At 37.3% G+C, this 15,741-nt stretch overlaps 1 protein-coding gene and 1 non-coding gene across 10 annotated transcripts in view; both read right to left on the reverse strand.

Annotated features, from left to right (window-relative positions):
- The window catches only part of ALMS1 (ALMS1 centrosome and basal body associated protein), a 229,005-nt gene that overhangs the window by 5,083 nt on the left and 208,181 nt on the right, over nucleotides 1–15,741 (reverse strand). For 4 of the 9 annotated variants that reach the window (XM_033400506.2, XM_033400504.2, XM_049696114.1 and 1 more), the window contains 5 exons: nucleotides 8,602–8,719; nucleotides 6,657–6,860; nucleotides 5,970–6,199; nucleotides 4,733–4,916; nucleotides 2,518–2,581 (listed from right to left, as the gene is read on the reverse strand). In XM_033400506.2, the coding sequence (XP_033256397.2) occupies nucleotides 2,518–2,581; nucleotides 4,733–4,916; nucleotides 5,970–6,199; nucleotides 6,657–6,860; nucleotides 8,602–8,719 (800 nt within the window). Of the gene's footprint in view, nucleotides 1–2,517; nucleotides 2,582–3,185; nucleotides 3,312–4,732; nucleotides 4,917–5,969; nucleotides 6,200–6,656; nucleotides 6,861–8,601; nucleotides 8,720–15,741 lie in introns of those variants that run through there. The other 5 variants (XM_049696113.1, XR_004475344.2, XR_004475343.2 and 2 more) reach the window with 5 other exon arrangements.
- On the reverse strand, nucleotides 273–379 carry LOC117195606 (U6 spliceosomal RNA). Its single transcript, XR_004475364.1, has one exon. It is a non-coding gene; the product is annotated as a U6 spliceosomal RNA (small nuclear RNA).

Here is a 15,741-nt window from a genome sequence, read left to right on the forward strand (position 1 = left end):
ACAAGTCAGACAGAGACAAATACTGTATTACATCACTGACGTGTGGAGTCCAGAAAATAAAACAAATGAATGTATACAACAAAACAGAAACAGACTCACAGATACAGAGAACAAACCCCTGGTTACTAGTGGGGAGAAGGAAGGAGGGAGGGGCAAAATAGGGGGATAGGAGTAGGAGATACAAACTATGGATAAAATAAACAAGCAACAAGGATATATTGTATAGCACGGGGCAACATAGCCATTATCTTGTAATAATTTTTTTTTTTTTTTTTTTAATGGAACGCTTCACGAATTTGCGTGTCATCCTTGCGCAGGGGCCATGCTAATCTTCTCTGTATCGTTCCAACTTTAGTATATGTGCTGCCGAAGCGAGCACTATTTTGTAATAATTTTAAATGGAGTATAACCTATAAAAATATTGAATCACTATGTTTTATGCCTGAAACTAATATAATATTGTAAGTCAAATATACTTCAATAAAAAACTTGTTTCTTAATTTATTAAAAAAAAATAAGCCTGTTACATGTTAACATATAAAATAAATATACTTTCCAAAACAAAAATAAGAAGAGTGGCATGTTATACATATTTTGCAAATCTCTTTAATGTCTGGTTTAATAGAAGATGGCTGAATTCTTATATTTGCTTCTGTATTAAGTTTGCTGTTATATGTTGTTCTGGTTAAAGTGTACATTTAAAAAAATCCAGTTTACACACATATGTAGTTGGAAAAGAAAAGAGTATTTTAATATTCTTTTCAGATAATTGCCGATTTTCTTTTTTTTTTGGCTGCTTAGCTTTCGGGATGTAGGATCTTAGTTTCCCGACCAGGGACTGAAACTGTGCCCTCAGCAGTGAAAGGGCCAAGTCTTAACCACTGGACCACCAGGGAATTCCCTGATTTTCTTGATACTATACCAAATCTTGACAAGTGGTAGTTTAAATGTTGACATATTTGCTTATATAATATGAAAAACATTACAATTATTTACGTCACTGCCGATATCATCAGAAAAGTCTAAGTACTGGGAGATAGTCAATCTCATAGTGGTAGACATAAGTTTTCTAGAATTCTATTCTTTACTTGAAAGTTCAGATTTTCTCTTTGGCAATAAATACTGTCAGCTGTTTTCCCAAGAAGTGACAGATTCACTTCCTCATTTTCAAGAAAATATCTCTCATATACCCAATTTGGAATAATTAGTTTATCAGTCATTCTTTCAAGTAAAAGCTATGTTCCATGAAAAAGGCAGCTAGTTCAGCTCACTACACAAACCAAGGCTTTTCCTTGAACCAATCGTCGTATCTTGGTATGCAGCAGAAGTGCTTTATGTGTACTTCCATTACACTGCTGCCATGCGGCTGTGAAGAATAAAATGCCAACTAGACTAGCACAGTTTGGTCCACTGTTTCAAATAGTGCTAAGGCATCAGCAGTTTTAGTCCTCCCTTCATTACTTTTGCATCATCTGTATAAATGTCAATAGTTAAAAAGACACATAATATCCTAGTATTATTTTGAAATTTGTTTTGACCTGACAAATCCCCTGAAAGGGTCTCAGCAACTTCCAGAGGCCCATGGACCACACTTTGAGAACTACTTGATTAAAGCATCCCTTTGAAATACCTATAAGGAAATGGTTTACTAAATGGAGAGTAAAAAGATTTCAAGAGCAGAGCAATGTTTTAATTTACCTAAGATAAATTGTTTTCAAGCACTATGCCAACTATAAAACTGTTCTTATTAAAGGAAGTCTCCAATGACCTCCTAAGAGGTAACCAACCATTAACTTAGTTATATGGCAGTCTCATGAGCAATATATGCATATCTCTAATTAATTAATTGCTAAGGAATGCAAAGGCACAAAATTTCAAAAGGTAAAAAATTAGTCTTTCTCCAACCTCTGTACCCCAGTCACTCAGTTCCTTGTCCCAAACGCAACAACTATTACAAATTTTTTGGGTATCCTTCCAGAGATAGTCTATGCATATACAAGTATATGCATCTATGTAAGCACAAATACTTTTTTATTAAAGACTACAAATGGTGGCAGTGTACACATGCTTCTGAAACTTGATTTTCTTTTAAGCCTAATTTACTGTGTTTTGGAGACTATTCCCCTATCTCCCATTGTACTGGATACAATTCCTAGTAAAAGGATTGTCTAGATGTAAGGCCCCAGATATTTACTTTTATTTAAAAATATTTTTTATTTATATTTGTTTCTAACAAACACAAGCCTGATTAAGGCAAGCAAATTAGTGGCGATTCTTTGTCTTTTTTATATATGAGTCATCCATACCATGATCTGCTATTTTTCATTTCTTTTTTAGTGCCATAAGTGAGAAACTATTTTTATAACTAATTTTCTCATAATGTATTGTTTTTTTCTTTTTTAGCTCTCAAAATGTTTTAACTAGAGCATATGCCTTTATTCTGGGGCCAAGCTATAGCTCCTGACCATTTGGTGGCCTGATTTATACTTTTATAGTTACTTATCCTTTTGGCCTTACCATTTAGACCGCTGAATCATTTCCTTCTTTCCAACAGGCCTTTTCTTTTGGGCAGCCAGGAAGCCTAAGCAAAAGAAGAAGAGGTTTTTTTAATGGATTGTATCTTTTTTTTTTTTAATTAAGGTATAGTTGATTTACAATATTACATAAGTTTCAGGTGTACAACATAGTGATTCACAATTTTAAAGGTTATACTCCATTTATAGTTATTATAAAATATTAGCTATACTCCCTATGCTGTACAATATGTCCTTGTAGCTTATTTATTTTATCTCTGAATCCCCTACCCCTATCTTGGCCCTCCCCGCTTCCCTCTTCCCACTGGTAACCACTAGTTTGTTCTCAATATCTGTGGGTCTATATCTTTTTGTTATATTTACTGGTTTGTTGTATTTTTTAGATTCCACATATAAGTGATGTAATACAGTATTTGTCTTTCTCTCTCTGACTTATTTCACTAAGCATAATACCCTCCAGGTTAATCCATGCTGCTGCAAGTGGCAAAATTTCATTCTTTTTTATGGCTGAGTAGCAGTGGTGGTGTCACCCATACCAGCCCCTAAAAACGGAAGGACCTGTGACTTGATTTATCTCTCTGTTTCCATACCAGCCCCTGAGAGCTGAAGGACACTTGCCCTGATTTATCTTTGTGTTCGTTTCAAAAGTACCTGGCATTTGGCAGAGATGTTTTGCAGCTGTACTTTGAGAGATACATGCTTTGAGAGATATATAGTGGTGAACTCCCCCAAACCGGTTCTGACTGGACTGTAAGAACAAGCGTGCGCGGATGAAACCTGGAAGTGTCCAAAAGTTACCTTTGCTTCGTTACCATGCTATGATCTCTGCTCAAAGGGGACATTTGTACTCTGCTAGGCACAATCTGTGGCATGTGCAAAGGACCATGGAAGACTGTGCATGTCCTGGCTGCCCCCGGCTGCCCCTGAAAATCTCCACCCCTTTCCTCAAGCCCTAATGACCTATCTGCCTCCTAACCCTTAAAATCCTTTACTCTGCTCCTTTCAGGGAGAAAGTATCTTTAGAATATGAGTTCTCCTTTCTCCATTCCTTGATCAATGAATAAAGTCTATGCTCTGCTATGTCAAACCTGGTCTCATTCAATTGACATCTGTGACTCTAGGCAGAGGACCCATTGAGGGGTCCCCGACACTTAGGGGATCAGTAACAGGGTATTGTGCCTTAATAAGGAAGGGTGTGTTGCTCAAGAACTGTGAGAGGGAGCTGCTGGGACTTTGCACCCCTACCCTGAGCTGGCAGTGCTGGGTGGTGAGTAATGGCCAAGGCCAAGGCCAGGGTTAGACTATGATGACTATGATAGCAGCCTGAGGCTTCTGAAGACACAACACTGTGGCACAGACTAGACAGTGTGCATTGAAACACTGACAGTTTACAGGTAAGGCTGTGATGAAATCATTAGGTAGTACTTTATAGTTTTCACAGATTTCACATATTATTTTATTGAGATCTTACATCTAGCATAATTGTTAAGAGAACAGACTCTAGCGCCAGCTCACCAGGGTTCAAATCCCAGTTTAACAGGTGCGTAAATCTTGGGCAAGGTACTTAATCTCTCTTTGGCCCAGTTTTCTCATCTGTGAAACAGGGATATTCATAGTATCACCTCAGAGAGGCTCTGTAAGCATTAAACAAGAACAATGTCTGGGCAAAACATAAGGGCTATATAAGTATTTATTATTATTATTATTGCTACCCTATGAGGAAGGCAAGACTGGAATCAGCCCCAAGCCCCTCAAAACATTATACTTTTGGAACTAACTTGCTCATGGTGACAGAGCTGGTTTTTAAAAACACCATTCTTGGGAATTCCCTGGCGGTACAGTGGTTAGGACGCTGTGCTTTCACTGCTGAGGGCCCAGGTTCAATCCCTGGTCAGGGGACTAAGATTCCACAAGCCACGTGGCGCCCCCAAAACAACAACAAACCCAAACACCATTCTCACTGCACACTCTCACTTTTAAAGTGTAGTGACAGGGCAAGAGTAACTGGGCTTATTTGGATTGTGAAAGTGCTGAGAGCTAAATTGGGCAGGTTCTGCTACCTAAGGAGATTTGAGTCTCAACAAGCAAAAGGTCACTTTCTGACCTGTAACTAACCTGGCACTGAGCAGTGCTGCCTTGCATGAAGCAGACCTTGCCCTCTCTACCAAGTCATAGGAAAGTGAACAGGAAGAGTATACCTCTCTTAGGGAGCAGGTGCATGGCGTCCCGGTGGCCCTGCCATTCTCGCACAGTGTTGAACAGTGCCTCCCGTTCACTCTGTAACATGTTCTGCAGCTTCCTCTCCTGGACTACTAACTTCAGGCGCTTTATCCGTTCCCCAGAGCGGGAGATGAAGTCAGGTCTGTGAAGTTGCAGTGATTCCTGAGGAGGAGAAAAAGCCCCCAACCTCACATTAATGATGTAGGCTTTTCTCCAAGGGCCTAGAAAAAACAGTACCTGCCTAACAGGTTTGGAAAGCCTGTTTGTAACTTATAGAAAATATCTAGAGTTGAAGAATTATATAACAACTCCCTGTGCGGGAAAGCTCCAGTAGGAAAATCAGAGGGATCAAAGAAATGCCTTTGGAATAAGCCAAGAACTAAGACTGTGGCAATTACAACTCTCCCCAGTGTTGATGGGATAAAGCTTGGCCCATTGTGCTATTTTTAATTTCCCTTCAAAGAAATACATCATTAAAAAAAAACATTTTCTGGACTTCCTTGGTGGTGCAATGGTTAAGAATCCGCCTGCCAATGCAGGGGACACAGGTTTGATCCCTGGTCCGGGAAGATCCTACAGACCGCGGAGCAACTAAGCTCTTGTGCCACAACTACTGAAGCCCACGTGCCTAGAGCCTGTGCTCCGCAACAAGAGAAGCCACCGTAATGAGAAGCCTGTGTACAGCAAGAAGAGTAGCCCCCACTCGCCATAACTAGAGGAAGCCTGTGCGCAGCAGTGAAGAACCAATGAGGCCAAAAATAAAATAAATAAATAAATAAAATTTAAAAACAAAACAAAAACATTTTCTTTAGCTCCCCAGGTACTTATAAAAAGAAAGCCAGTGCCTTTAAAACCCTGTGTTAAGCAGAAACAGGAGTTATGTAAATGCAGGAACAAATATAAGGCTGACGCAAACATCAGGCCTCTACTGCACTCCACGTGCTGGTATGTATCTACAAACCCAATGAGCAGCTACACAACATCCTCCCTTCTAGTGCCTTGCCCCAGATACTGAGGGTGATGCACGATTTATAACAGCTAACAGTAAGGCAGCCTTTGATTAATGAGTGTGAGAACAGATGAACTGTGGAGGTGCTAGAAACGAGGATCAGTTGACTGTACTTCAGAAAGCCAAGTCACAGGTTTAACTCTTTTGTATCTTGCTCCTTCTTCCTCCTTAAACATATGGCTAAAATTAACTCAATGTCATTGTACCTGTAGGGTTGCTCTCACAAATGGCTTCAGTGGATCTCTGCCTGGGCCTGCTAGTGAACTGTGGCTGTCCACGTGCTGTCCTTGCCAGTTCTGTTCCTGTAGTGGCTCCCTCCAAGGTGTGGTGTTGGTTACTGGTGCAAACCAGGAGACACCAGGGCCATGAAACTTGGGCAGGTTTTCCTTCTTAGGACCAGACTTCACATTTTCCACAGGAACAAACCATGAAACTCCTATAGGAATTATTTTTAAGAAAAAAAGAAGATTTTTCACTTTTTTCATCAGAGACATGCATAATATAGGCTCTCAGGGACTCAGCTGTCAGCGGCCACCAGGAGGCCCTGGAGTCTGCTTAACTGCAGGTGTGACTCAGGAATTGTAGTGTTGGATGCAGTCAGCCCTCTGTATCCATGTACACGGGATCCTTGGATTCAGGGGGCAGTACTATGCCATCTTATATAAAGGACTTGAGCATCCATGGATTCTGGTATCCATGAACCAATTGGTTCTGTATCTAGAAGCAATCCCCTGCAGATACGGAGGGATGACTGTACTTTGAAAATTTGCCAAGGTGGTGCTGGGGAAAAGATAGGGTCAACATTAAATCATTTAGAAACAAAGAATCTTAGCTTTGCAAAAGACTTGAAATTCACTAGTTTTTCTACTAAGAAAGCAGAATTAGAAACTGACCTTCCCAGCAGCTCTGCTTATTCTTCCTTAACTTTCTGTCCCCAGGATAACTGGTAAGGAGCCTTTTCTCTTCTATCTTTTCTTCTGACCAAGAAGTCACATCACTGTCCTCTTCTACTCTAGCCTCGCTAGAACTTGGAGTTGGGAAAGTCATTCCAACATCTCGAGTGTGTTTTCTGACACCATTCACAATCTCCAACGTACCTAAGGGGAAAGATCACAGCTATCTCTGGGAAGAGCCTTGGGACTTGGTTGGCAGGTATATTCAAGTCAGTAAATGAAAACTTAAAAAAACAACTAATCATTTATTTTCTATTCTGCAAAGAAAAGGAATTGAGAAGATCTATAATTTTCATATCTAAATCTGGTAAAATAGGGAATTCCTGGCGGTCCTGTGGTCAGGACTCCACACTTCCACTTCAGGGGGCACAGGTTCAATCCCTGGTTGGGGAACTAAGATCTCACGTGCCGCACAGTGTGGCAAAATAAATAAATAAATAAAATAAATAAATAAATCTGGTAAAATATTCAAAACAATCATTGAGACATATTTTTAACACGTATCGTTATGTAAAAATATTTGTTGAAGATAGTGCTCTGAATGAATGCAAAAGACAATGCAAGCAGAGTTGAAAGGCGATATAAACTGTTTTGGAATCATATTATTGTACTTACTACATCAAGCCTCTTCAAAGTTTTACTGTAATTTCGGTATGTGAGATTTTATATTTCCTTATTTTTTAGAACAAGTTAGAGTTGTATTTTCTCTTATTGTCATCAGAAAGTATCCTAACTATGATAAGTAATATACATGTTTTTCTTATTATGATACCTGAATAAGGAAGGGTAGTTTCACTATTACCATTAGAGTTGGATTTTTTTATTCCACTTCAGTAAATGAAAAAAATTTAAGCCTTCAAAATCGCAGGCCACTGCTTCCTCTTGGGTGGGGTGAAGGCGTATGAGGGAAAGAGAAGAGAGGGAAGACGAGGGTAGAGATAGAGAGATGGAAGGGGTGTGTGTCTGTGACAGAGAGAGAGAGGGAGAGAGGGTTTTCATTTGTCACTTTAGATATTAGAGGGAAAGAACTACTAATATGGATTCAATGGGAAAAGGATTTCAGTTCTGGTCCCAAGTGAGAGGGACAGTAAGTGCTTATAGTCCTACTGGCAGTTACCCAGGTAAGGAAGAGGTTAACAGATGTAAAGACATGACTCGAAGGGAAAAATAATCAAGGGGCAAGTTTATTTCTGTGTTATAAAGTCAAAAGATATAGGAAGTCATAAAGTGAAAAGCCTCCTTCCCACTCTTCTTCTCCATTCATTAAGTTTTTAACCCTGTGATTCCAGAGAATTTTTTGCACACATTCAAGCAATTCTCTTCCTTCCTTTGTTTTTTGAATACATGTAGTAGCATGCTATACACTATTTTGTACCTTGCTTTTTCTTTTTAACTATATATCTTGGAGATCTTGACGTATTAGTAGCAAGAGCTTCCTCATCCCATGTAGGACTTCATTATATGGATATACAATAATTTATTTAACAATTTGGCTACTGGTGGACATCTAAGTTGATTTTACTTTTTTGCTTATAATAAACAATACTCCAGTGGTTAATTCTGTACACTTGCCATTTTACACATATGCACTGTATATTTATAGGCTAAACTTCTAAAGTAAAAGTGCTGGGTCAAAGTAATTTTGATAGAAACTGCCAAATAGGGGTTGTACTCCCAACTTATATTCCTACTAGAATGTACCTATTTCCTTGCAGGCTTGCCCACAAACTTACTATCAAACTTAGATTTTTGTCAATCTGATAGGTGACAAATGGCATTTGAGTATAGTTTTAATCTTCATTTCTTTTTTGTGAGTGAGGTTGAGTATCTTACCATAGTTTTAAGTGCTACCTGTATTTCAATGGAAATGTTTAAATTAATTTACCTGCTTGTATGCCCTTATTTAACATATGTACATTTTGCTTGTTGCAAAGGGTAGAGCTCGAGCTCCAGAAACTGCTGGTAGAAGACGAAACAGAGTCAGAAGAAATATGGTCTGTCACCTGGAAAAACAAGAGATCCTGTCATCATTACCTGTAGTCAATGGCACAGTTACCCAAGGGATAAGAAAATACTATCACCAAGAGCCCTTTCTAATTCAGTTCAAACTGTTGAGATGAGGTTGCCAGGAAGCTTGTGACGATGTGAACATGCTACTACACACTTCTGGATGGGGAGGGGGATGCTGCTGCAGTTGGATACAGGCCTGAGCTGTTTTAAGAAGGCAGGAGAGACTGGCTATGCTCCCAGGACTTGAAAAAACTCTGAAGAGGATGCAAGAGAAAGATTAGCCTCGTGTGCCTTCAGAGTGAAATTCTGAGTTGACACCAGCATAAAATTTTGATGAGAGATAAAGAAGGCAGGGGATAACTAAAGAGAGTGAGTGATGAACTGCAGAGAGTGCTTTCCAGTAAGATCTGACTTAGAAACTTAAAGGGTAAATGCCAAAGACCTGAGAGGCGCCATGAGAAGTCCTGAGTGAGTGGAATACTGTAAAAAGCACTTAAAGATTTGAGCCCAAAAGGTTGTTTTTAGCAAGTAGAGCAATAAAGGGAGTTGATGGTGGAATGTTAGTGGATGACAAAAAGATTACCAAAATATAGTCGAACAAATATGATATAAAATAGTATTTCTTAAACTTGTTCATCAGAACAATCTCCTGAGGGAGGGTCCTAACCCAGAACAATGAATTGGAGTTTCTAGGTGAGGGCTCTGGGCATCTATATTTTGAATAAATGTCAGATGCTTGTCTACTTAAACACATTTGGTAGAGTAAATTGAAGCCCAAGTCAGGAAAGGAAACAGAATATCTGCTTCCCTGAACTAGATAAACTATATTTCAGGGTCTTCAGGGAATTTGCAACAGATCCTGGAGGAGACGGGGCTGGCTATGTTAGATGTCTGGGGACAGGAAATACTTTAATTTTCAAAAAGATAAGCATTGCAAACTGCGGGGTTTAATAATGATGACCTGTAAAATTCTAGCATGGATCACAAATTTGATAATTTGCAAGCATTTAGAGGTTAAAGAAAAGATGAGAAAATTTTAGCCAAGGTTCATTAAGGCTGGCAGAATAAGCCCTGCCAGGTTAGCCTTGTTTTTCCTAGTTGACATGGTCACAACTAGATTTGAATAAAACAACAAAATTTCTCATTATGTACTTGAGGGCAAGATGGAGTTATAGGGGTTGAAGGATAAGTTGGTGGAACCAGCTTTCCCATATAATGCACATCTGGGAGGGCCGAAAGTGCTGTCAGGATCCCAAATAATAACAGGCATGATAGGCCAAATCAAACAAGGGATAATTGTCAGGCCCTACACATCAGGCAGAAGGAATAGCAGCAACTCTGAGGCAGTAGAAAAAGCTCTGAGTCGGGTGTCCAAAGACCTAAACCAGTCTCAGATCTTCCCTTTACTAGCTGTCTCTACTTGAGCAAGCCATAATCTCTGTGCCAGTTTCCCCATCTAGAAAAGGGAACACCTAAATTTCTGAAATTATAGAAGTGTTACAAAGAACAAATGATTTAGATTAAAAAATGTAAAAAGCTACTAATATAAAACTATGAGACTATGATGATGTTAAATCAATATGTATGAAAGGGTGGTGAGGAAGATCTGACTGGCAATCCACTATAATTTTTCTGCAGTTGTTTTTTTAAAAAAAAGAGAGAACACTTTATGCACTAAAATGGACTTTCAATATAGACTGTCAAGTACAAAAAACAAAGTTTGCTGCCATTTTTGTGAAAAGGGAAGAAAACATATGCAGTTACTTGCTTTTTATGTATAAAATATCTGTGAAAGAACAGAACCCAGATTGGAAAGGAAGAAGTAAAACTTTTTATTTGCAGATGACATGATGCTATCAGTAGAAAATACTAAGAAATCCCCAAAGTATTAGAACTAATAATAAGTTTAGCCAGATTGCAGAATACAAGATCAACAAGATAAAAAAATCAGTTGTATTTCTATATTCTAGCAACGTGCAATCTGAAAATAAAATTAAGCAAAGAAAATTAGGGAATAAATTTATCAACATAAGTGCAAGGCTTGCACACCAAAAACTATATAACATTGGTGGGAGAAATTAAAGGTTTAAATAAATTGTGAGACATTACACATATGTAATTTAAAAATGGACAACAGATTTGAATAGACATTTCACCAAAGAAGATATAACAGTGGCCAATAAACATATGAAAAGATGTTCAACATTATCAGTCATTAGGGAAATACAAATTAAAATCACAATGAGATACTACTTCACACCCACTAGGATGGCTATAATAAGAAAGATGGGCAGTACTAAGTGTTGACAAGGAAGTGGAGAACCTGGAAACTTCACAAACTGCTGCTGAGAATGTAAAATGGTACAGATACTTTGGAAAACACTTTGGCATTTTCTTAAAAGCTAAACATAAACTTACCATATGACCCAGCAATTCCAGTCCTACGTATATATGCAAAAGAAATGAAAACATATGTCCACACAAAAACTTTTACAAAAATGTTCATAGCAGCATGATTCACATTATCCAGAAAAAAAAAATCAAACAATCCAAATGTCCAACAACTGGCAACTGGATAAACAAAATGTGGTAGAGCCATACAATGGAATACTAACCAGTAATAAAAAGGGGTACTGATACATACTATATAACAAGGATGAATCTTGAAAACATCATGCTAAGAAGCTAGATGCAGAAGACTAGATATTATATAATTCTTTTTACATGAAACGTGCAGAAAAGGAAAAAGGCAGATTGGAGGTTGTCTGGGGCTGGGAATGTGGATTGATTGCAAACAGGTATAAGGGACTTTACTGGGTGACAGAAGTGTTCTAAAACTGGATTGTGGTGATGATTGCACAGCTCTGTAAATTTACTAAAAAGAATTGAATTGTATACTTAAAATGGATGTACGTTATGGTATGTAAATTATACTTCGATAAAGTACACAACTCTCTGAATATACTAAAACACACTTAACTGTACACTTTAAATAGGTGACTTTTATGGTATGTTAAAGATCTCAAGAAAGCTGTAACAATGTGTTTATTCATGTACGCAAACTGAAATACATGTAGATTATGAAGACTTATTTGGAGAAAAAAGGTTCTCGTGCTCTCTGTTCTTATATCTTCTGTTACTGAATCAGGGGTACAAGAACAATGGAAGGTGACCAACAGCGTCATTTCCATTTAACAGTGGACAGTCCTAACAAAAATGTGGGCGCTGGGTATGGTACGTATGGTTCAGCGCTACACACACTACAGCTAGCGCTAAGTGCAAACCGTCAGAACCGTGCCGTCACGCTCTTTTGACTTCCACAGATTCAATCAATAACCACAATTCACAGGCCTGCACCGTGCCTGACAATTTGTGCTGAGGACCCACCATAGGATAGAACATAATTGCTACTGAATTCATTTACAGATGCTGTCGTTAAACCACAACAATCCACTTTCCTTAGTCCGTGGGAGAGTCTCAGGCATTTCCTCTAATGATCTCATCGTCCCTTAGTGCCTGGATGTGAATCAACCCACCCAGTTCTCTGCAACTGGGCTTACACATAAAGACTTGTGACTACAAGTCAACTCACAGTATCAGCTACCATGGTTTAAGCTTTCTGTTGCAGAGAGTCTTAAAAGGAGATACACACTGGCTGGCTTCTTCTGTTTTAATTTCTATTATTGTGAGAGTAAACTCACCTGTTACTGCCTTACTACAACTGGGGAAAAAGTAACTGCCGCCATCTCAGAGACGTTTCAGGCTTTACGTAGTACTTTTTAGTTTAATTAAAATCTACGTGAAATTCATTCCCATATTCATTGATCAGACAAACCATCATAGAGACCCAGAAAAAAAAAAGATTTTCAATTAAATAATGACTTTTTAGGTAGAAACTGAGCTTAGGAAAACATATCAAATATAGGAAAAAGGCTATATTTTCTTACATCACCTTATACAGCTATTCTTCATGTATGAAGATTGTTATTGCTGAACTTCTGCCGGCAAGGTGCCTGCTGAAAGATGCTTTTCTTTCAGAAAAATGGGTTTATGCTAATTTATAACCACTAAAGTTTAGGACCAGAGATACACATTGATAAGACAGTCAAAATTAGAAATACAGTCGATGGCACCAAAAGACAGTCTTTTCTTGTGAAAAGTTTTTAGATATGCACGGATCAAACTGGCAACTGGAGTTTCAATACTAAAACTTACTAGCCAGTCTGCCCCCAAAATAACATTTTGATGTAGATTTAATTCTGAGAGGCAAGATTAGAACTTATAAAAGCAGGAACTAAGGTGATAACTGTCTATTATTCACCATCAGAAAATCAGAACTGGTCAATTATTTCTGCAAGTATGGTAGATGATAACTCTAATATATCCTCCCCCTCAAATCAAAAGTGCATTGTGCCTGCAGAATGGTCCTCAGAAAATTTCTTTTCATACATGAATGAGTAAAGATTGCAGAGACATAACGAATCTGAGTAATGCCAAAATTCAAAGTATGGCCATGAGACTGTATAGTTAAAATGTAATGGAAGTACTTGTCATTAGAACCAAGGTCAAGAAACTAACAGGATGGTAAGGTTTCCCAGATAATGGCTGGGTTTGGGGGGGAAAAGAAAGAAAATCAAGAGCTAAAGTCCTCAATTAATATACAGGAAAAACTGGAAGGTTAGCAAATGATCATTAAAATCTTGTAGAGGGTGGTAGAGCTAGATGACATAAGTCCCAAAAGATTTTCTATCAGGTTTGAAAAATTATGGTCTGGAAGTGACCCTCTCACTCTCTTTTCTTCTCTGCATTCTCTGAAATCTTTCCTCTTAGTTTTAGTATTTATGAGGATTATGATCACCTTTTTTACATGGATGGCTCTAAAATCTTTATTCCAATCATGACATACTCATGAGATCATATGTATCTATGTTTTTAGATATTTTCACTTGGATGTTTTGATCTAACTTCAAGTTTAATAAATAAAACTCGTTCATATTTCAGTCAGAATTAGTTTCCTCTTCCAATCTCTCCATTTTGATAAGGTGTTTGCATAGTATTTTAGTTGCTTTGGGTAGAAATTTCAAAAGAACCACGGCTATTAATTACCAAGTCCAAGTGATTAGAGTCCAGTTTAGTTTCTTCTCATAAATTAATTTATGAATATGACTTTATTTAAAAATCTCTACTGACAATTAGATAAACATTTGGCAATAAAATTATATCTAGACACACAAAATAAATTCCATGTGGATTAAGTGTTTAAATGCATTGCCCTCCACCTTAAATAAGTATTAAAAAAATAGGGGAGAATACTTTTTTATAATCTTGTGGTTGGGGACATCTTTCTTAGCATGGAAAAAAGAAATAAAGAAGTTGAGTACACAGCAATGCTATTACACTATTAATACAATATAAATAATGCTCAAGAATTAATAAGAAAAATTCTTCAGAGAAAAATGGGCAAAGGATATAAGCAGCTAATTCTCAAAACAAGAAATGTAAAGAGCAATCTCTGAAACCTAATATTTAAAAACTGCAATTTAAAGCAATGAGTTTTTTTACACATCAGATTAGCAAATATTAAAAAGACTGATACTACCCATAGTTGGCAAAGGAATGAAGAAACACATTCTCTCATACTTCTGGTGGGCATATATATTTGTACAAAATTTCTGGAGGGCACATAGTTAGAGGTGGGGAGGTCTACAGATTACTGACAGTCTTTTAAATTTCTATTATTAATGATCTACTTAGGATTTAAAACTTCTTGGCCAATTCTGTTTATATTTTCTTAGAAAATCACTCATCTAATTTAGGTTTTAAAATATATCAGCCTAAAGTTGCATACAGTAATCCTTTAAAAAAAAAATCACTTCTTTGACTGTGGTTATACCCTTCCATACTATTAGTGTTGATCCTTTTCCTCATGGTCAGAATAACCAGAGATTTGGTCTATTTTTTCTTTTTTTTTTTTTTTGAAAGAACTAGATCTTGGTTATATCGATCAATTCTGGGGACTGATTTATAGAATGCTTACTTGAGTTTGTTGAACTAAATATCATTTAATACATTTTCCTCTAAATATAGATTTAGTCACATCCCGTAAGTTCTGGATATGTGCTTTTACTCTCATTAATGAAAAAAAATTCTATAATCTCAATTCTTAGTTCTCCTATAGCCCAAAAGTTTAGAATGTTTTAAAATATTTAAGGAAAGAGTTGTAGTTGTTAGATTCCAACCTTATTGTATTGTGGTTAAAGAATATAAGCTTAGTTACAAATGTTCTACTTTGGGGATTTATCAACATTTTGCCTAAGTGTACAGTTAATTTTTGTATATATTCCATGGGCATTTGGAACAACTGTGGATGCTGTGTTTTGGGAATAAAGTTTTATACAGATACTTTAAATCAAACTTCTTAATACTGCTATTAAAATCTTCCATATCTTTTATCTGTTATATGTCAAAATCTGATAAAAACAATGAAAATATCCCATTCTTGTACTTTTGTCACGTTGTATATTGTAATTATGTCTGGATGAACATATGAATGCACTCTGGTGGAAAGCACAGCAGTAATTTTGGAAGTCTCTGAAAGACTCTTTCTTCCCTTGGAAATTACAGAGTGGAGATAGGGTAGATTCTCAAGACAAGTAACATTTAATTAAAAATGACCAAAAAACCCTACCTTTCCATGGTATAGAAACTTGTATTTCTTATCTGGCAAAACTATAAATTACTGGCAGAAAGGTGGAAGTATAGGAATTTTCATGCATTGCAGGTAGGAATATAGACTGGAAATTAATTTGGTACTAATGTAGAAAATTAAGTATACATATAGCTTATGATCCAAGATTTCCACTTCTGGGTCTGTGCAACAAAGGTAGTCTCACAAGGTCCATAAGGCAATATGGACAAGGATGTGCACTGCTAGTGTTTTGCATTGTTGGGAATTGACAGCGACCTGGGTGTCCATTACAGGGAAAGCGCATAGGTAAATTGGTAGATGCACTCA

The sequence above is a fragment of the Orcinus orca genome, chromosome 13 (genome assembly GCF_937001465.1).
Source record: "Orcinus orca chromosome 13, mOrcOrc1.1, whole genome shotgun sequence".
NCBI lineage: Eukaryota > Metazoa > Chordata > Mammalia > Artiodactyla > Delphinidae > Orcinus > Orcinus orca.